Raw genomic sequence first — 21,959 nt, forward strand, 5'->3', positions numbered from 1 at the left:
GAACCATCCCAGAAATCCCAATTTCAAGACCGCAATACACATCCTAATTTCTTTTTCTACTTTTCCAGACTTTGCTCCTTTAAGTTTTTCGTCACGTTTTTCCTTATAATGATTGTAAGACCCTCCTCTCCGCTCAAATGAAATATTTTGGTTTCTACTGGGCTGGGACTTCCCAAATGAAACAGGCTTGCTTTCAACCATTTTTTTAAGAATTTGATTGAACTCTTCTTGCTTTCGTTGATTCCACTCTGCTGATGCTGCTAACTTATTTACAGTTTCATCTTTTACCGCTGGGTTGGTTTCATTTGGATTATCTTCAGTGTATAAACCTACATTTTCCTGTCTTTCTGGTTTTTTATCACAATCAGTAATCTCATTACTACTGTCAATTTCGGAAACAAAATCAGACACCATTCCTACATCTAAATTTTTTGGAATCTTGTCATGCACTGCATCATTAGAAGTCAATGGAACGGGATCTTTAGGAACATGTTCTGGCTGGTCTTGCACAGAGGTTTCCCCCATACCGGCACTCCATCTTCTCAAGACAGATTTATTTGTACTAACAGAAACATCTGCTAATGACTTCCTCTTCTGAATATCAGTAGTTTAATCACGTTGTTTGCTTTCAAAAATACTGATGGCATCTTGTACAGTTATCCTCCTTACATCAATTTCTGATTTCTTATAGGATTGCTCAGATACTTCCCCTTCACAGTCATTTTCAGAAGCATCTCTAAATGTATTTGGTCTCTCTCTGTCAGGAAAATAATTGAGACTCTTGATAGTTAAGGCGACAGCTCTGCGGGGTCCAGCTCTTCCTATTTGGACCCTTCGCATAGGGGATGTTGATCTTCTGGGTGTTGCAGATCTTCTACTACCCACTTCACTATAGTCACAACATTGCTCCCACTACAGAAGCAATCCACATAGAGTTCATTTTATCCTCTATGGAGGAATCTTTCTCAAATTCTACACTATCAGATTTTACATTCCCTTTGAAGCAAGTTTTACCGTGCGGACCGTGCCCATCAAAAACACCACAAAAGATCATATCTTCAGACATGAAATCCTGCACAGATACAGATCCAAAACATGATCAGAGAGCATTCATCGCCGGTGGGGCAGATGAATGCGAAGATCTTCCCGGAGGGGTAGATGTTCCCGGTGGGGAGAACATTCATCGCCGGCGAAGTAGCAATCTGGCCGGAGTATATCAGCGGCGTCGGCGCGGATCCAGAGTCAGATCTCGTATGACCCAGTTTGAAACCACACACCTCTTTCCCTCAGCTCATCCATCTCCGCCTTGTAAACCATAACCTTGAGAAAGGAAAAGGCTCAAAAGGAAAGACGAAGATGGTGAAGAATGATGAAGACTCTGAAAAAACATATCCCTAATGCAAATTCAGGAAAAAAATCCCTAATTTCCTGCCACATCAAAAACTGTTTTTTTAAATATAAATATCCACGTAATTTAATTCTTATAACTGAGCTAATAATATGTGCACCACGTCATAAGAGTTAGACGGCGTTACTGATAAATTAACGGAGAGGGCTTAATTGGCTTATTTTAACAAGTTTATGGACCCGATTGAGACCGAGAAAAACACGATGACCCACTTGAGATTGGCACACAAATACGAGGACCAAATGAGGGTTTAAACCTTATCTTATTTGTCATCTCGTTTTTTTTCTTGTTTCAAGAAATGTGAGTTTTGTAGTTAATATAAAATAATTTTGTAATAATATAAAACAACAAATAATTTTTATATTATTTTATATTAACTAGAAAAATAAAAAAATTTAACATTTAAAAGTGTATCGGATATAGTGTATACCGATCAGTTATTAATTGTTAACCGATCGGTCACCACCACAACAATGGTCAACCAGGTCACCATCCACTACATTAACTAAGGTCAACTAGGCCGAATGGATTTTGGGCCAGCGTTTAAGTTATTAGGCCAAGGGTCCAGCAGAAGATAAAATAATCAAAGGAATAATCAAGAATATCTGATTGAAGATCTGATTAAAGATATGATAAACGGTTAAGATATTTATGAGTAACTAACCGAATTTCTAGGTAAGGTTGTTTTTATTTGGCTTATAAAACACTTATAAATACAATGACAGGACCAAAGGTCAGGTACGTTCTACTCACACTCAACTCATACTGATATCCTCAACTACTTAAATAGTGATAACCATTCACTAAACATTCAATTAAGAGCCAAAGCTCTTCAATCACACGCCTAACTTGAGCGTCGGAGAGCCTTTTAAAGGCACCTATCCCTCCCCCGTCAAGAAGGAGATCGATCAGTCGACGCCAAAGACCGAACGGTTAGCATCAGGAGATCGAGCGGTTGCAAGGGAGTAGGTGGCCCAGATTAAAAGAGGACAAGCGATTCAAGCATTCCAGGCGGCCAAAGGCAAGGAAGACGCGTTGGAACAAGTTAGTCTCTCGGTCCTACAAAATATCTACCGAAACATTTTGGCGCCCACCGTGGGGCCGAGCAGCATCCCATTGAAACTACAAGGAACCAAGACGGACGCCCGAATATTATTTTATAGCATTGTTTGAGTTTTATGATAAACTACAGTAAAATTTAAATATCTGATTGATAAAAGATATTATAATAACTATTTTATATAGATATTAAAGATATTAAATAGTGGCTTTGATGTCTTATTTATTATATATGATATATAATATATCATATAATATATAACTATAAATATAGTTATCTAATTGTTGTAACCGAAACATTTTTGGTTTGATTAAAATAATCAAAGAGATTATTATATTAGAGATAACTATCAATAACAATAATGTTGAGGTAAAAAATCAGAAAGGTAGGCAAGTACCTTTTTGAATCAGAGGAGATTGCGGCGCTAAGGGTGGAACGAGTCCCTTCCGAGCGGCCCGCCTCAAATCAACATAATTGCATGAAGCAAGCCATAATCACAACAAACCGAACGATCGAGAGAGAAGGGAACTTAACCCCTACAAACCGTTCGACTTACCAACCAGAGTTTCCATTCGGCCTGAAAGGTATTCGGCCTTATAGGTATGCGGCCACCCGGCCTCACAGGTACTTGGCCCTTCGGCCTCAACCGCTCGGCCATCCATGGCCTCAAGTGTTTAAGCATTCGGTCGTTCGGCCTCAAAGGTATTTGCCACTCAGCCTCAACCGCTCGGTCTCCCATGGCCTCAAGTATTCAAAGGCATTCGACCTCACAAGTATTCGGTCATTCGGCCTCACAGGTGCTCGGCCATTCGGCCTCACAGGTGTTCGGCCCTTCGGCCTCACAGGTGTTCGACCCTTCGGCCTCAACTATTTAGCCATTCAGCCTCACAGGTGCTTGGCCATTCGACCTCACAGGTGCTCGCCCATTCGGCCTCACAGGTTTTCGGCCCTTCGACCTTAACCGCTCGACCTCCCATGGCTTCAAGTATTGAAAGGAATTCGGCCTCCATGTATTCGGCCCTTCGGCCTCACAGGTATTCGGTCATTCGATCTTACACATATTCGGCCCTTCGGCCTCAGCTACTCCGCCTACCATGGCATCAGGGTATAGCTCGAGCAGACCTTGGTCTCTCTCTCTCTCTCTCTCTCTCTCTCTCTCTCTCTCTCTCTCTCTCTCTCTCTCTCTCTCTCTCTCTCTCTCTCTCTCTCTCTCTCTCTCTCTCTCTCTCTCTCTCTCTCTCTCTCTCTCTCTCTCGTTCAGTCACAAAGCATAAAACACCCACAACTCATTCAAGACATCTTAATACGGATTCCTTGTCGTTGACCGTTCAACAAAAGACCGAACAGTCTTATTTGCTTGGCCGACCGGCCTTATAACAACCTATTTTGACATTAATGCATTTATTTGTTTGACTACTCTTTTTCTCACCATGTAAAATTCGAGTTGTTATATTTCTTCAGTGTAGGTGATAGGATCCTGCAAATCACAACGCCAAGAGGTAAAACCCTCTCACTAGGAAGTTCTCTAGGAACTCCTAGTGCAAAGTCCAACGGTAAACCCCGTTCCCCAAGAAGAACTCCTAGGTCAAAGACAAAGCAAAGAGGTAAAGTCCTCCCACTAGGAAGTTCTCCAGGAACTCCTAGTGCAAAGTCGAACAATCATTCGTTCTAGTTACCCAGCAACCCTAGGTAGTAAAGCCGAACGGTCATTCGCTTCATTCACTCAGCAGCCCTAGGTAATAAACCGAACGGGGGATCGTTAACTATCTTCCTCAACCGAACAGTCCTGCTCACATGATTCTTGACTGCACGGGAAAAAGTTCCAAAAGAGAACTTCTCGAGCATCTTGCCATTAAACCGATCGGTCTAGCCTTGCTCGGTGAACAACAATCTAAAAGAGCATTACTCAATACAGCAAATACAGCCTCCTTCAAACTCATAAGTCCTATAGTTAATCATGGCTAAAGCCGAACGATTAACTCGGACTTGGGTGGCATGTATCGGATATAGTGTATACCGATCAGTGATTAATTGTTAATCGATCGGTCACCACCACAACAATGGTCAACCAGGCCACCATCCACTACATTAACTAAGGTCAACCAGGCCGAATGGATTTTGGGCCAGCGTTTAAGTTATTGGGCCAAGGGTCCAGTAGAAGATAAAATAATCAAAGGAATAATCAAGAATATCTGATTAAAGATATGATAAGCGGTTAAGATATTTATGAGTAACTAACCGGATTTCTAGGTAAGGTTGTTTTTATTTGGCTTATGAAACACTTATAAATACAATGACAAGGCCAAAGGTCAGGTACATTTCACTTACGTTCTACTCACACTCAACTCATACTGATATTCTCAAATACTCAAATAGTGATAATCATTCACTAAACATTCAATTAAGAGCCAAAGCTCTTCAATCACACGCCTAACTTGAGCGTCGGATAGCCTTTTGCAGGTACCTCCCCCCGTCAAGAAGGAGATCGATCGGTCGACGCCAAAGACAGAACGGTTAGCATCAAGAGACCAAGCGATTGCAAGGGAGTAGACGGCCCAGATTAAAAGAGGACAGGCGATTCAAGCATTTCAGACAGCCAAAGACAAGGAAGATGCGTCAGAACAAGTTAGTCTCTCGATCCTACAAAATATCTACCGAAACAAAAGGCAAACATGATAACAAGACAAAATAACAATCATTTAATTGAATCAAGGAAAAAAAATTAAACGACACAAGCTCATTGAAAATTATAAAAATTGTATTTGATAATATATAAGTTTATGAGAGTTTAAAACTTAATTAAATCGTTACAAATACTTAAATTTATGAAATATTTAAACCTTAATTAAATCATTAAAAAACTCAAATTTAGAAATAAATTAAAACTTAAATAAGTTTTTTTTTAATTAAGTTAACTCAATCACAAAATCATTTACTAAATTTTAACATTTAAATATTTTACAAATTCTTATAGAGTTGTTTTTTATTTATTTTAAGATGGTCTTATAACAATTATTTTATGAAGTTTCAAACTTCAAATAGGACCCAGTTCCCTAAGTTTCATTCAAAGAGAGAAGAAGCATATTTAAAAGTTCATGTTAATGTTAAGTATAATTATTTTGTTTAACAGAACTATTTGTTAAACAGATCTCTATACATTATAGTTTATGTAAGTTGTGAAATAGGTTATACGATTTAAGAAAAAAATTAGTAGTGTTAGTTAATATTAACTTAAGAATCCATTTTTCTATGATTCAAGAAAAAAAAGTAGTAGTGCTCACTGTTTAGGAAATAATTTTTTCCCTCTAAAATGTGTATAAGACTGATTAAATGTATGCGTAGAACTTAGTTTGAGATTAATAGGACAACAATCCAATCCTTCTCTTCTTTCTACATGTTATGTTTGGAAACCTGAATTTTCTGCTTAAAAAATTACAAATGAATATCCAAACACGACTTCAAAATCTAATGTTATGGAAAGATAAATAATTTTTTAATATACATTACCAAAAAATAGAACTCGTTTCAACTTTAGGTAAAATATATCTTTAGTGTAAAAACGTGAAATATTTCACGTTAATTTTTAAAATTAAAAAATGAATTTATAATTTTTTTCATATTTTATCTCATTTCCTAAAGCTACTCCGTAATAATGCATGTATACTTTTTTAATACCTTATTTTATTATTATCACATATTTTGTAAAATCGGTCGAAGTTAATTTTTTCTCTTTACAACATTAAAAATCTAAGGACGTAATTGTCCATTTGGTCAGAAATGAATAAGGTGTCCAGTTTTGTAATACATGTCATGCTGAGGTCAATTAAGATGTAAATTTTAAAAATAAAAATTGAAGAAGTTTCCTTTTCCTTTACCATGCCCATCATTTACCTTTTCTTCACCTTCGTCATCACCATAAACCTTCATTCTTTTAACACAAACATTATCACATCTAACATGTACAAATAGAAAAACAACAATCCATTATCTCTTTCTTCATCTCGAACCCACAATCAACACACCATTCTAGCACCATCATTTTTCAAGTTCAACGCATACACAATAACACTCAAAACTCACACGGTCATCATCCAAAATCTCCATTCTCTTTCGCTTTCTCCTCTGTCCATTCACTCATAATGAATACAAAAAACAAAGGGGAGTTACCATTCCACCACCACCCAACACATTGAACATTGAAATAACAAAGCAATTAAAAACAGGGAGCAAGGTAAAGAGAAATCCCAAATTGCAAGATAATGAACACCAAAACTTAAAACGCGAAATCAATCCAAGAAAAGAAACTCAATTCGCAAACAAAGAAAAAAACCCAAAAACATAAAAATCAACCTTGATTCAAAACCATAATCTGAAATCTCTAAAATTTGCAAGATCTGAAACATAAGAAAAGAAACCCCAAAACACTACAATCTGAAATCTCCTTCTTGCGAAACACTCTTAAATCAGAAAAAAGGAAGGAGAAACACTATGTTGCGTCTTCAAGTTGGAGATTATTAAGAGTCGTAGTCTTTTGGTTTGGTTGATGAGGTTAGTTAAAGACATGAGACATTTAAATAGAATCTGCCAAGGACAGTGTGCTTGGATTAAGAAAACGATATTCAATTGTCACGTCAATTTGATCAGTTACCATATAACTAGACTAGACAGGTCATTTATGACTAACTAAAATGAACATCACACCGTTAGACTTTTAAAGTCCCATAAGTCAAAAAAATCAATTTGAACCGTTTTTACAAAATATGAGACAATATTGATCAAATAAGGATATGACTACTTTGAACACATCCTAAACTAGGGATTAAATATTTTTTTAATAAAAATGGAGTAAGTAGCCTTTATTTACATTTTCTTAAATCACAACCCTGCGGTATTAATTTCAAACAAGGGGAGCAGGTTGTAAGAAGGTGAATCTCTCTTTTTTTTGTTGTTGAAAAGGTAAATGAAATTTCTAAACCTATGGAAGTGGCTTTTAATTTATTTATTTGGTCTGTACAAAATTGATGTAAATAGTGAAAATGTTTTCCAGAAATTAGAGGTGTGAGTGAAGAGAGAAGAGAAGAGAAGGAGAGAGAGAGAAGAGAAGAGAAGGAGCAGAAGTGAAGCGGCAGTACCCGAACCACTAGTAATAGCAGAATGGGAACCTTAGGCAGAGCTTTCTACGCCGTCGGATTTTGGATCCGAGAGACCGGCCAAGCCATCGATCGTCTTGGCTCTCGCCTCCAAGGCAACTACCTCTTCCAAGAACAGCGTATGATTTCCTTCAACTTTTCATTTTCATTTCCATTTAATCTGGGTTTCATTTCAATCTTCAATGTTTCTTATCTCGATTTCAAATTTACAGTCTCTAGGCATCGACCTCTGATGAATCTCTTCGACAAATGTCCCTCCGTTCACAAGGATGCGTTTGTGGCCCCCAGTGCCTCCCTCCTCGGCGATATTCACGTCGGCCCAGCTTCCTCCATTTGGTATGGATGTGTTCTCAGAGGTAAACCCTACCACCATCACGCTGTTTCCAAATTTTATTTTCAGTGATTAGGGTTTGTTTACTTCGTCTGAGATTAGCCTTCCTGGGAACGTATAGGTTTACAAATGAATGTCTATTTTACACTTGTTTGATACAATACAACTACAAGAATGGCAAACCGTTTTAAGTGATTTTGGGTTCTCCTTCAATTGCTGGAATCGTAATGTTCAGAGACTCGGCCTCACGGGCACACTATCAGTATTTGTATTTGTCTGAAATGCATGTGTTAGGAAGAAGTGTGGCTGGTGAGAAATTAGTAATTTTCTTGCGTAACGGAAAATTTTTGCAAGTGAAGTGAGCTTTTCCTTCAAAATAGACTTTTCTGTTCTTAGAAGAAACAATAAATGTCATAGACTTCTCTCGTAAGTTAAAAATCAGCTCCTGCACAAGTTAAAATAAGGTTTTGGAAAAGCTAATTTGAGTGATATTAATAAATTAGTTTATGTAAAAGTTAGTTTTAGCTTATGGATAGGCTTCTTTCATTTTTTTCTTCTTTTTCTTTTTCTATAAGCACCAATTGAGAAATTTATTCAAACTGGACCAAAATGTGTAAGTGTACCTCTATTATATCCGAACACTCACCTTCATTCACGGAATTTCAAATTCATTTCTTGCCAAGGGTATGCTTGGATCCACGTTTGTGTGGTAAACATGATTCCAATCCAAGTTTTAGACTCCAGTCTAATTGATTTCATTAGCAATATCTTTTACATCAACACTAATGTGAGTCATCATGTCTGTCCCGTGTATACCTTTCAAGCTTGTGGTTCCAAATCCTTGGCGTCAACATTCATTTTATAGTTTACAATAACCTGAAGACCAGAAAGGTTACGTGACGTCCTTTAAGTTCCACAATGCCATACTACAGGACAAAGATAATAATGATAAATTTGAAGTGACAAATGAGACACGTGCAGCTCACACCCAAAAATGGCTAAAATTGCTGAACTTGAACCATAGGCGTTTTCAATTAAATATTTTTTCTTATATCAATATTTTTAATACTGACATCATAACAGAAAAAAAATAGTGGAAGATTACTTTACATAGTTCCGTTTCCTGTCAATGTTGTCACATTTGCTGTAGGTCAAACTTGTGTTGCATTATGAATTACTTCTCTTATTTGTATCTTTTTGTTTGTTGCTTTATATGCTACTGTTATATTAATTCATTTTCTAAGACCTCATCTTATGCATATTATTTCAAATTAACAAATTGCAATACTAAAGACGCCTACATAATAGTGTGTATGTGTATGCACCTTAAAACCTATTTTGGGCGATTACTTGTCTGAAATCAATTTTTATTGCAAGTTTCCCAGCTGTATTTTGTATCTAAACCAATTTTCCAATATCTTTAATCTAAAGCAAAAATCACATTACTCCAAACTCACATTTACTCAGAATTACTTTAATAAATCATGTTGATTAAAAATTAATTATCAAAAACATATCCAATCACGCATTAAGTTACTATGCATTTCCTTTTGCTTTCTGAGTAAGATAGTGTGGACCAGACGTTTGTTTCCTCATTCACTTTTCATTGCTTCAACTCACATTCCAATGGACTGTGAAAGACACCTGTTGTACCTCTGCGTTTGCTATGTTATATGCATGTACTCATAATCATTTACAGGCATATTGCATACTATATATCCGGGAGTTGAGTTCTGATGTTTCCCAGTTTCCTCATTCCTATATTTGTGCTTCTCTCGCTATTTTATACCTCTGACTGAACATTATGCTTTGTGTGAAGGTGATGTTAACGGCATAGTTATTGGATCTGGAACTAATATACAAGACAATTCTCTTGTTCATGTTGCCAAGTCTAATTTAACTGGAAAAGTCTTACCAACAATCATTGGAGATAATGTTACTGTAGGTGAGTGAATGTGATGAATTATTATTTTGTGAATGACTTAAGCATTGTTTTAGTGTGAACTCTGTATAAGGTTTTGACACTGTGATTTTAGGTCATAGTGCTGTGTTACAAGGATGTACTGTTGAGGATGAGGCATTTATTGGCATGGGTGCAACCTTGCTTGATGGTGTGTATGTTGAGAAACATGCCATGGTTGCTGCTGGAGCCCTTGTTAGGCAGAATACGAGGATCCCTTATGGAGAGGTTTGTATGAACCTTCTGTTTTCCTTTGGAGAGAATGGGAATGTGATTTGTTCTGCTCTCTCTGTCTTTTGAATATTTAAATTAAATGAAGTTACACGTGTTATGATTTCTTGGAGTTATCAATGGAAGTTTTCTAACCACTCAGACCTAAATTTAAATGGATGGTTCAAAAGGTCTTCTTCATCTAATGTATATCAGGCATGAGATTGTCCTTGTATCTTTAAACTGAAAGACTGCTTTTAATTGCAGGTTTGGGGAGGTAATCCAGCAAAGTTCCTGAGGAAGCTCACAGAAGATGAAATGACCTTCTTCTCACAGTCTGCCTTAAATTATTCCAATTTGGCTCAAGCTCATGCTGCTGAAAATGCAAAAGAACTTGAGGAGACAGAATTTGTAAAAGTTCTTAGCAAGAAATTTGCTCCTCGTGGTGAGGAATATGATTCAATACTAGGTGGTGGTCAAGAAACACCCGCTGAGCTTAACCTTCAGGATAAAGTTTTGCTAGACAAAGCTCCCAAGGCTTAATTTCTTTCTTTTTTTTTCTAGTATCTTTTATGTTCGATTTTCCGGAGAATGGCTGGGTGCTTTCGTTTCCTATAAGTTTGGAGAGCTTTTGCTGTTATATCAAATGTCAACACATGCTGCACGGGACTTTATTCATCTCTGTGTTTAATAAGAAGCCTTACTTTTTGTTTCTGGATAATGATCGCAATTCAACAGTTTGGTAATAGTTACAGTCATCAATGGAGACATGTGCAGCTTCCTGCACTGTAGTTGGGAATGTACTTTAAAATAAAGATATCAGTTCAGATATGTTGGATGAACCAGTACTTTTATGGATTATTATATTTTTTTTCTGTCCATGCTATGCATTATGCATTTCCTTATAAATTATTTATGTATTTAAATTATTTATAAAATCAAATATAATAATTTAAACATACTGATATCTAATATAAAAATGAATTTAATTTATTTTAATTTTATAAAGCGAAAATTGATATAATTTTTTAAGATATTTCATTTTCTTTCTAATCATCATTATTAATAAAAAACTTTTATTAATATTTATTTAAAGACAATTACAATTTTTTAAATAAATTACATGAAGATATGACAAATAAAATTCTTTTAATAATATATGTAATATAAATATTTGTAATTATATAAGATTTTTTTTATTTTTATAACCATAATACAAATTTATATAATAAGTTTTTTAAAATTTATTGTGTTAAAGTTGTCTTAAAATTAAAAGATAAAATACACCATTTAGAGAAGCTGCACAAGTGTTTTTATTTTGTAGTGACATAAATTCACCCATGCAACTAGAAGTTTTAAACAAAAAAAACAAATTTCCGTTGCCGGGAATCGAACCCGGGTCTCCTGGGTGAAAGCCAGATATCCTAACCGCTGGACGACAACGGAATTACTTGATAGTATTTGCAGTAAAAGTAAAGTCTACATTTATTTCTCCCTTCAATGCTCTGAAAGAGTCTTGATAATATTTAATTAATAAATGGCACAATATTACTCAAGATAACATCAGTATAATTCTAATTATTAGACATAGAAAAGATTCCAACTATGTCTTTTTCGTTAGTTTAACTAAATAAAATTATAATATTTTTATTATAAAATAAAATATTTACTGTGTATTCTATTTCAAATTTTTTAGTTTTCTTAAAAATTTAAATTAATTATAGAAAATTAGCTCAAAAACACACATACGATTGTCGCATAATATCTGTATACGCATGCTTATTTAAATTTTAAAAATAATAATTAAAAGGGTAAAATTGAAAAAACAAAATAAAACATTAAAGAGGTGTATTTTTGTTATATATAAGTATGGATTATATTTTATTGGCTATGTATGTTTTCATACAAAACAATTTTATTGAGACAAATAATTTTTTTTATGAATTAGCATATGTTCTAATCAGAAATCACATGCCAATATCTTGAATAAAATATTATTTCGGAACAGAGTAAAGTATATTTATTTCACAATAAAGTTAAGGAAAATTAAATATGCCATATTTGAATTGGTCATTTGTAATGAAATATATTTTTTCCGATTAAAATGTTATTTTTAACTCATTCTTTGTAACATGATGTACCTTAAATATTTACCAATGTTGGAGATGATTAATCTTATAACCCAACTCAATTGACTATCTTTTAATGAGTTTTATTTTTAAGAAATATTTTAATCATCAAATTTTAGCTTACAATGTTAACTTAGTTAAAACTTTTAAATAAATATAACGTTATTCTTTTCATATTAAGTTATAAACTAAATAAAATGTAAATAATCTTAAATTTGGATTTTTCTCTCATATTTTAAAAAATTGCTTGTATTTTTAATTGGATTATTAAGTTAAGAGTGAGGTGATTTTTTTTAAGATAAGGTGATATTTTATATATTTGAGTTGATAAGCTAACTCGACTTATCACGAATTGAATTTAGATAGAATAACTCAAATTTTTATTGGATCAAATGCATTTTTGGTCTTTATAATTTTTTTTAATTTAATCTGGTTAATGGTCAAGTTGACTCACAAATTTTAATCAATTTTAACCGTTGTAATTATAATAGATATATATTTTAAAACTTTGAAATAAATTATTAAATACAATTTTCATTAGATAATATTAATTTAAATTAAATACTCATTATAAAAATATTTATATTATAATTTAATATGAATATGTTTTATTATTGATGATTTTTTTAAGATAAAACTATTATTATTTTTTAAATAATAGTATTTCAAAAAATGAAATTAAAACATGTTTTTAAAATTTTATTTTATCAAATGACTAAGTAATGAAATATCATAAAAAGAAGAGTAGTATAGAAATAATAATAATTTATTTATATAATATTATTTTATGAAATAAAAATAAAATATATTAAATAATGAAATAATTATAAATTATATTAAATGATGAAGTAATTATAAAAAATATTTTAAATACAAATCATGGATAAAAATATAACTTACTTCTCTAAAAACATGTGACAAAAAATGAAAAATATCAAATAATTAAAAAACTAACATAGTTATTGACAAATAAACATAAGTACAAAAGTAACTTCTTTAATACTTTTTTCCTTATATTATAATAAATAGAAAAAATAAATTAATACTTTAAATATAAATCATAAGTAAAAACGTAAATAAATTAGCTCTTTATTGACATGTGATAATAAAAAAGACTAATAATTGAGATTCTTGTTAACAAAATAAATCTCAATAAGAAAATAACTTTTTTAATATTTTTTATATTATAATAAATAGATATTAAAAGAGGGCAATAAATAGAACGTTTACTTTTTATTTTTAGTTTGGAAAGGTGAATATATCCAACAAAGTCTTAAACGGTGCGTGACTTAATAGTAAATATGAAGTGGCCAACACAAGGTCCCATTCCATTGCACCTTTATTTTTAATTCCATTGCATCTTCTACAAGGCTCCGTTTCTTTCCATGATTACCGTTGAACGTCAATTTTAATTTAAACAGTATAGTTATCTTTTAAAATCACCTTTTAATATATATTATCCAAACACTAAAATAAAATTTACGAGCTAGGCGCCTTGTATTTATAATTAATTTTACAAAATTTAATTAATTTATCAACGTTCTAAAATAAGCATAAAGTTGGTGGATTATAATCGAGGAAAGAAGAATAAAAAGTTGATTGAGACATTTACCCCACAACGTACAAAGTCCAAACAAACAAATCTAACTCCAATTATACAACATAGGACAGTACCGGAATGCATCACCTTTGTTTTTGTCTGCTTGTTTTTAACATAAATAAATCGGCATGGATCTCGCTTCATTTCATTTGTAGTAAACATAGATTTTCCCATATTTCAACCCACATTTTCCACATTAAATTCATCAATTTCATTTTCACCTTTTAGAACATGGTAACAAATTAAAAGTATAAAAACAATAAATGAAACCATAAGGTGAATATTAACAAAGAAAACTTATGTTTTGTTCATTAAATATTCAAAGAAATGTCCACTGTTTTAAGACCGTTATCGTCATTTCACGCTTCATCTTTATGTTTTACACCTTGGAATTTTCACTCTCTTTTGGTCGTTCCCTGACAGTTTCTGCACACCACGCTACACTTCACTCCACTCAGAGAAGCAGGAGTGACCGTAGAGAAGAAGAAAACCAATGGCGCATTCTCGGCAACCGAACAAAGCTGGCGTCACGCTCTCTAACAAGATCAACAGCAATGGGACCTTCTCCTCCAGTAAGACTCTATACGACGACGTTTACGGTGGTCCTCCAAAGTTCGGCGTTTCGACCCTCTCCCCTCGTTTCGAAGACTACCGTGAGATTTTCGGAAGCTTCCACACCGCACGCGCTTCCTCCATTCCATTGCTCGATCTTCCCGCCGTCCACGACGCCGAGGCCTTCTTCGATCCCCGAAGCCACTCTTTCAACTACACCGAAGTTTTCGGTGCGTTGGATTTTGAGCTTCTGTCCGACAACTTATTTCACCGCCACACTGCTCTCAACGCTGCCTCCTCTGAAGAAGCCTGGTAATGTCAATGCTGCTACTGTCCTAGCTAACTACCTTACTTCGTTTGTTTAGTTCGCGATCCCTTCGCGGGTTCTGTTTTCTTTTATGCGAGGAGTAGTTTAGAGGATTGGCAACTGAGTTTCTTGCTGGTTTTTATGTTTGGCTCTGTTAGAGTGATTTAATGACTTTGATGGAGGGAAATCGTCGCATTCGGTTAGGGGTGGGGCGTTCTTGTGATTTAATTTAATGAATTGTGTGCTTGGAAAATTAGTTCTTCTGTGATGAAATTGGGGGTCGCTTTTGCTCTTGAGGACTTTGATCTTTAGTCACTTTTGTTTTTCCAGTGAAACAGGATTAGTGTGTTGGAGATTAACAGTTCAAGTGGTGAACTAGTTGTAGTTTATTATGATATATGGAATCGTGGACTCCTGATATCTGTAATTCCAGGTCTTATGCTTTAAAGTATTTTTGTGCATGTTGTAAAATTTGCTTAATTGCGCTAAGTACATACACACAGATTATTGGTTTCAGTTTACGTCAACAAATTCAAATGTTGCTTAGACTGTATTCAAGCAAATAGTTCTGCAATGTAATCATGAACTTTCATCATTTACAGGAGTCCTGCAGAAACTGATTCATTTTCTGAAGAGTTAGATCAATCTGCAATTAATCAAAGCTTTTGGAATGGAAATATTTTCCACTCTGTTGATGGTAATGTGGGATCGAACATTCTGTATCATAATAAGGTCAATGGTACAAGCAATGAACATATGTCAAAGGGGGAAAATCAGTCGAGTCAGCTGCATGCTGTTCCTGGTTTCGGACAGGTATACGATGAAACTACAGAATTGCATCGAACCGATTCCTCCGGTCAAGTTGCTGATGATATTGATCTTGATCTTGATATGGAATTTAGTGCCGAGAAAGTGAAGGGAGACCACCCAAGGGCAACAACCATGTCAAAACTTCGCAATTTTACCTCTGGGGAACAGACTTTTGACAGTGATCTAAATCTTCAAAATGGAGGAAGCGAAAAGGATTCTCATTCTGGTGAGATGTTCGTAAGTGTGTCTGACATCAACCTCAGAAGTATCCCTTCTCAAGTGCCTCCTCCATCTCGTCCACCTCCTGTACTTGATGCAATAAAGGACATGTGTGGACTTCATTCAAACAGCAGACTGGTTGCTTCCGAAGAGACACCTGGTGCTGTTTCACCACCTTTCTTTGATGCGGAGGATCATATGAATTCGTCTGCTACAGCTTCTGCTGATGCTATGAATGAAGCAATGCTTAGAGCAGAAGCAAAACTTAAGAGTACCAAAGAATTAAAAGGGAGAAAGAAATGGGATTGTGAAACCTATTTAAAATCAGGTTATGATGTAAAAGTTAATGAAGCAAAGATTTGTAAGGATATCACTGGATTAAATAGCTTGAATGATGAGACAGCGCTGGGAAGTTATGACTGGAGACATTCAAATGCAAAATTATCTGTCACAGATGACAGGCAGGAATTTAAGAAAGCTTCCCCAGAAGCTATAGACAATTTAGAAGGGAAAAGAGCTGTAAACATTTTTGAGGAAAAGAACAAGATGGAATCCCGATCATCTATAGAATCCGATGGAAGCACAGAAGTTGGAACATGGAAAGATGAATATGAATTTTTTGAATTGGCGGGAATGGAAGAATCTAGAATGGTAACTCAAACTGCAAAGCAGAGTAAGAATTTGATGCAACGTACTGGAGCTCAAAAGCATGGTCAGAAGGAAAGAGAGGCATCTAATGTGCTAGAAAAGCGTAAACAAGTAAAAGCAACAACGGAAGGAAATTATCAGGTGGAGGAGTACGAGAAAAAATATAAAGCAACAAAAGAGGCTCGTGAACATGATGAAAACATTATGAATCCTGAAGCATCTAATTTGAAACGGAGGCAAAGAGAGCACATGAAAAGGGAAAAAATGCCCAAAGTATTTGAGGAGGAAGAAAATGAGAAGAGTATAAAAATAGCCCACCAGCATGGAAAAAGTGAAAAGAAAGTAATTGAAGCTGACCAATCCGCAATCATGGAAGACATGGGTGAGATGGGACACGGAGAGCATAAACAAGCAGAAATCCATGAACTCATAGAAGTGGATAGACAAATAGCAAATGACATTCAGCAGGCCACGGGACTCAGGGAAAATCAGAAGAAACTAAGGGATGTTGAAAAGCAACAACAGAACATGAATAGGCGCAAGCAATCTGAGAAAATGGAGGAAAATAGAAAAACACAAAGTGAAGCTTTTGCTATAGGACAAACTGACCAGGAGGAAAAACTGAAAGGTTCTGGGAATCTGGAAAATATTGTTGAAAGATCAAATGTGGTTTTTGAATCTGATCACACTGAGGAAACATGCAAAAGTGAAAAAGAAATGAGATCGAAACTAGGTAAACGGATTCAGATGAATAAGGGACTGAAAGAAGCTCACGAAAGAGTAGAAATTGAGAAAAGCTTCAAAAATTCTTTTGAAAATGAAGAAAGTGATGGAGGCGTAATACCTGCCTTCAGGTGGGATGAGAATGGAAAGTGGCTTAAGGAAGACATTGAACTGGAAGTAAAGGAGATAAGGCTGAAAGAGGCTTCTAAGCAGAGGGAAAATAAGGCATATGAAAAAGATCAAAGTACAAAGGAATTTGAAGATTTTTATGATGGGCATAGAGAAGGAAATAGACTTTCAGAATCAGGGGACGGGGAAGGGATTCAGAAAGTTATGAATCAAACTCCAGTGCAAGAACAGATTAATAGGATGCTGAGTGAGGATCAAAAGAAAAAAGTCACCGAGAGCACATCAAGCCAAACATTTGCCATGGAAGGGAGTGTAGCTGTATCAAATGAGAATAGACACCTGGAGCAATCTGAGAATATGGACAAAGATGGTGGAATGGAAAAATGTAAGGGACTGAACAAGGCTTTGGATGACAAGGAAAGGAAAGACGGGGGAAACATGAAGAATGCTAAAGCAACTGATGAGACATGGGAAATAGAGAGTGACGAAGATCTAGCTACTCAATCAGCATCCATGCATGAAGAATTTATTAGGAAACTGAAGGTATTCAAAGAATCTGCTGCTGACCAAAATATTGGAAAGATGAGAACTGAATGCAAAGTTGGAGAAAAGCAATTGAAAGGGGTAGGGATGGAAAATCAACTGGATGATGTAAAGTTCAGTGCACCCGAACAAATGACTGCAGGAGATGCAGAGCATTCAAAAACCCAGTCAGAAAAGGAGGAAGACACAGTGACAAAGGTTGATTGCAGAAGGAGCACAGAAACCGCTGAACCTGTTGTTCAGGAGACTGTAAATGCTCAGAAAACTGCCCAGTTGTTTCATATTGGTCAATCCACAGAAAGCAAAACTAAGAGTATTAATGAAAAATCTGCAATAATTAAAGATACTGAAAGGATGAAAAGAGAAAATGAGTCGGAAAATGATCGTCTTAGAAAGATGGAAGAGGAGGTGGATAGAGAAAAAGAGCGAGAAAAAGAAGTTGAGAAAGCAGTGCTGGAGGCCGAGAGGGAAAGGGAAAGGGAAAAAGATAGGATGGCTGTTGATAGAGCAACTTTTGAGACTCGGGATAGGGCATACGCTGAAGCTTGTGAAAGGGAAGAAAGGGCTGCATTTGAAAGAGCAACTATGGAAGCACGGTACAAAGCTCTGGCTGAGGCCAGGGAAAGACTTGAGAAGGCATGTGCTGAGGCCAGGGACAAGTCATACATTGATAAAGAAACTACAGAGGCAAGATTGAAAGCAGAACGTGCTGCTGTAGAAAAAGCAACTGCAGAGGCTCAAGACCGGGCCCTGGAGAAGTTAAAGAATGAAAGGACTGCGTTTGAGTCCAGAGAACCGTTAGAGAGATCTGTATCTGACAATTTTTGTGGAAGACAGGACTCTTCATCCTCAGTAAGTATCTGTTTAAATCTATTGTTGATAAATTGTGCATTGTCCATCATATTTCTAATGAATTAAATAATAGGATATGCTGGATCCACAGTTTCAGAACTCTAGCCCCTCAACGGTTTCCAGACATCCATATTCTCTTTATGGTGGTATGTAAAATTGAACGTTCCTGCAATGCTTTAGTATGTAGTCTCGTTTAATATTTTACCATATCCTGCTAATTAATCTTGGCTAAATATTTCAATTTCTTTAAAGCTGCCTCTTTTTCTGAGAGATCAGAAAGAGAAGGTGAATCAGCTCAGAGGTGTAGAGCTAGACTGGAGAGGCATCGCCGAACAGCTGAGCGTGCAGTAAGATCTTCAATCTTTTGATGATCAAATATAAATGCACATACACAATGACATAATGATGAATTTTCTGCAAATTTCAGGCAAAAGCTTTGGCAGAAAAGAATATGCGTGACCTTCTAGCTCAGAAGGAGCAAGCTGAGAGAAATGTGATCCATATAATTTTTCTCTTTGTATAAATTGTTGTTTATGTGGCTCATTGGTTACTCAAGTCTGCTGCTGTTTGCAGAGACTATCAGAGACTCTGGATGCTGAAGTAAGGAGGTGGTCAGGTGGAAAAGAAGGAAACTTGCGTGCCTTACTTTCTACATTGCAATATGTAGGTGCACATATTCTGAACTAGGTTTATGCTGCTTCTATAACCTCCTACTCCCAATTTCGCACAAATAAACACAGTATAGTCTGTCATGTTTAGGTCGAGGTGACGAGTCTCATAATGAGATATGTATCTATTGGGATGCTTGATCAAGATGTTTAAAACTTCTGCAATTTGTAACCTTTTGAGTTGCGATGAGCAACCATCCATAATAATCTAAAATTGGTTCCATTTTTAACTTTTTTTACTTGTCAGATCCTTGGGCCTGATTCTGGGTGGCAATCAATCCCATTGACGGAGGTCATTACTTCTGCTGCTGTGAAGAAAGCTTACAGGAAGGCCACCCTGTGTGTTCATCCTGACAAATTACAGCAACGTGGGGCTAGTATTCAACACAAATACATATGTGAAAAAGTTTTTGATCTTTTGAAGGTGTGTAATGCATACAAGCTATCTTTCACTTTGTTAGTTTTATTCATTTTTTTGTTGCAAAAAAATGTCCTGTACCTAGTATGGATAAGGAGTAGGAAAAATGTTCCTGGTTCACTAAGTGGATATTGTGAAAGGTAAACTATTTAGAATGAACACTTTACACTGTACAACAAAAGCATTAGTAGGATTAAGCAAAACAAAATCATGAGTAGGCCAAAAATGAAATGAACTTGATTTCACTTATAATATTCATTTATCACATTATTTGATGAATTCACCTGGCAGTTTAAGTTTATTGCTTTTTATGCTTCATCTCTAGTTATTTAGTGACAAAGCTTTGTAGTTCGGTTAAGCTTCATACACTTCACTAATTATTATACTTCATTCTACTTCAGGAAGCTTGGAACAAATTCAACTCAGAGGAGCGGTAACATGCCTGGCGGCCCAGGTCTGGTTTTTCTCTCTCCCTTTCTCTTGCAATTGTGTATAGAAGCCTCACCTTTGCCGGAAGGCACGCAGTCCCAGCTTCCAAAAACTTTTATAATTATTTTGTCAAAGTATATGTTCTGTTGTAATAGTCTCATCAAAAGTAAATAGATACATAAATTATGAAGCTGTAGAAGCTAAATTGGCAATTTGTATGAGCAAAATATTTGTTATTATCACTTATTAATAATCTTTAAGAAAAAAAGGTACCGAGAAAGAAAGTGGACAAAATTCTTTGGATGTTATCGAAGCCATATTTAACAAGATTGCCTACTTACCCTAGTTTAGTGGTGCAAGATTAGCTATTGTTCATATTGCACGTCTTATTATCATGTATTAACATTCGTATTTGTTAAAAACTTCAGTCACATTAAGTTTTGTTAGTTAGTTCCATAGGCATGGACGCAACTATCGAACTGCTTAAAAGAGGGAGAATGTGTCCAAGGTGGCTCTAAATTCAGACTTTAATTTTGGAAGAGGGATTGTCGGGATTAGAACAACTAGGGATGACATGTTAGGCAGAAGTAGTGTCATTCTATTATCTATCATATTATTTGCAACAACAAAAAATTCATTTGTTATCCATTTATTATCCATCAGATATTAATTTAAAATATACTTACGAATATATCAATGAATATTTACAGATATTTAAAATAAAATATTTTATAAATTTTTAAAATAAAATAATAATAAAATATTATAAAATATAATATAATATAAAGTAAATATAAATATAAATTTAATTTTAATTAAATTAAATTTAATAAAATATAAATTAATTTAAATTTAAATTTAATTTAATTTAATAAATTAAATTTTCATTTTCATTTTTTATAGATAATAAATACTTGAAAGTTTATTGCAGTCAATTTATTTATAAATTAATATTAAAATATTTATTATTCCCTATCATCTATTATCTGCAAATAATAAATATACGTAAGTATGTTATAAATTTTATCTGTCGGTATACAAATATTTTTGTTATTTCTATGATCATTATAATTTCATAGACATTTTAGTAATTCTGAACGGTCATTGTGTTTTAGTCTTCATCCCAGTATATATTTAGCAAGATATTATTATTTTATTTTAACAAAAGTAATATTGTCATTGGCCAGTGAAAAGGGACTAAAGGCGATTTTTTTACAATAACTTTTGGCTCTTGTTAGAACTGAATTTGAGTTTACCTTAGATATAAAACTTTGAAACTTGACACGGCTAAATGACATTAGAAGGTTGGACTGAAAAACATCACTAAAACAATGACAATTGTTGCAACACTGTTTGGGTTGTATTTCATGTTACAATCTGCTTATCAACAGGCCACTGGAAAGTATTGGCAGACTCTGTCATAGTGGTTTGTTTCTTTGGGCTACTTCTCAAATTCAGAACAGCTTATAGTCAAGTCTCACCCCAACCAAAAAATAAGGATTTTTTTATATTATAAATTCAATTAGTGTTACTTTTTAAAAAAATATAATCAATAATGTACACATTATTGATATATATAACAATGAAAAACTAATTAGACGGTATACTTAACTACTGGAAATATTACCACTACAGTTTATTAAACAATTAATATCAAGTTCAATTTTTAAAATGCCACTTTCTTATATTTTTCTTCCTTTTTATTAATTTAGGTAGTTTTTGGGAGTGTATTTGAGCTATATTAAACTTAATTAAAAATGTAAATTTAATCCTTCTATAATATCAAGTGGTGAAAACAATAATAACAAGCAAC

The 21,959-nt window shown here is 34.6% G+C and overlaps 2 protein-coding genes and 1 non-coding gene across 4 annotated transcripts; 2 read left to right on the forward strand and 1 right to left on the reverse strand.

Annotated features, from left to right (window-relative positions):
* Positions 1-7,357: 7,357 nt before the first annotated feature.
* Positions 7,358-10,998, forward strand: LOC108334549 (gamma carbonic anhydrase 1, mitochondrial). Of its 2 annotated transcripts, XM_017570384.2 has the most exons (6): positions 7,358-7,424; positions 7,516-7,737; positions 7,831-7,974; positions 9,769-9,894; positions 9,986-10,137; positions 10,387-10,998. In XM_017570384.2, exons 2-6 carry the CDS (start codon positions 7,623-7,625, stop codon positions 10,660-10,662), a joined length of 813 nt encoding a protein of 270 aa, XP_017425873.1. In that variant the 5' UTR covers positions 7,358-7,424; positions 7,516-7,622; the 3' UTR covers positions 10,663-10,998. The 2 variants fall into 2 exon arrangements, with proteins under 2 accessions (XP_017425873.1, XP_017425872.1); XM_017570383.2 differs by lacking the exon at positions 7,358-7,424 and having other exon boundaries at positions 7,485-7,737.
* Positions 10,999-11,493: 495 nt separating this feature from the next.
* TRNAE-UUC (transfer RNA glutamic acid (anticodon UUC)) lies at positions 11,494-11,565 on the reverse strand. The gene has a single exon. It is a non-coding gene; the product is annotated as a tRNA-Glu (tRNA).
* Positions 11,566-14,239: 2,674 nt separating this feature from the next.
* LOC108335881 (auxilin-like protein 1) lies at positions 14,240-20,543 on the forward strand. Its single transcript, XM_017572072.2, has 8 exons — positions 14,240-14,712; positions 15,310-18,631; positions 18,705-18,777; positions 18,884-18,978; positions 19,059-19,124; positions 19,205-19,294; positions 19,547-19,723; positions 20,119-20,543. The coding sequence occupies exons 1-8, from the start codon at positions 14,342-14,344 to the stop codon at positions 20,152-20,154; spliced, it is 4,230 nt and encodes a 1,409-aa protein (XP_017427561.1). The 5' UTR covers positions 14,240-14,341; the 3' UTR covers positions 20,155-20,543.
* The last annotated feature ends 1,416 nt before the right edge of the window (positions 20,544-21,959 follow it).

The sequence above is a fragment of the Vigna angularis genome, chromosome 10 (assembly GCF_016808095.1).
Source record: "Vigna angularis cultivar LongXiaoDou No.4 chromosome 10, ASM1680809v1, whole genome shotgun sequence".
Classification (NCBI taxonomy): Eukaryota; Viridiplantae; Streptophyta; class Magnoliopsida; order Fabales; family Fabaceae; genus Vigna; species Vigna angularis.

Coding starts and splice junctions, on each gene's coding strand:
- LOC108334549 (XM_017570384.2), top strand. CDS start 7,623: ATGGGAACCTTAGGCAGAGCTTTCTACGCCGTCGGATTTTGGATCCGA. Junction 9,895..9,985: donor TGGAGATAATGTTACTGTAG/GTGAGTGAATGT, acceptor CTGTGATTTTAG/GTCATAGTGCTGTGTTACAA. Junction 10,138..10,386: donor CGAGGATCCCTTATGGAGAG/GTTTGTATGAAC, acceptor TTTTAATTGCAG/GTTTGGGGAGGTAATCCAGC.
- LOC108335881 (XM_017572072.2), top strand. CDS start 14,342: ATGGCGCATTCTCGGCAACCGAACAAAGCTGGCGTCACGCTCTCTAAC. Junction 19,295..19,546: donor TACTTTCTACATTGCAATAT/GTAGGTGCACAT, acceptor TTTACTTGTCAG/ATCCTTGGGCCTGATTCTGG. Junction 19,724..20,118: donor AAGTTTTTGATCTTTTGAAG/GTGTGTAATGCA, acceptor ATTCTACTTCAG/GAAGCTTGGAACAAATTCAA.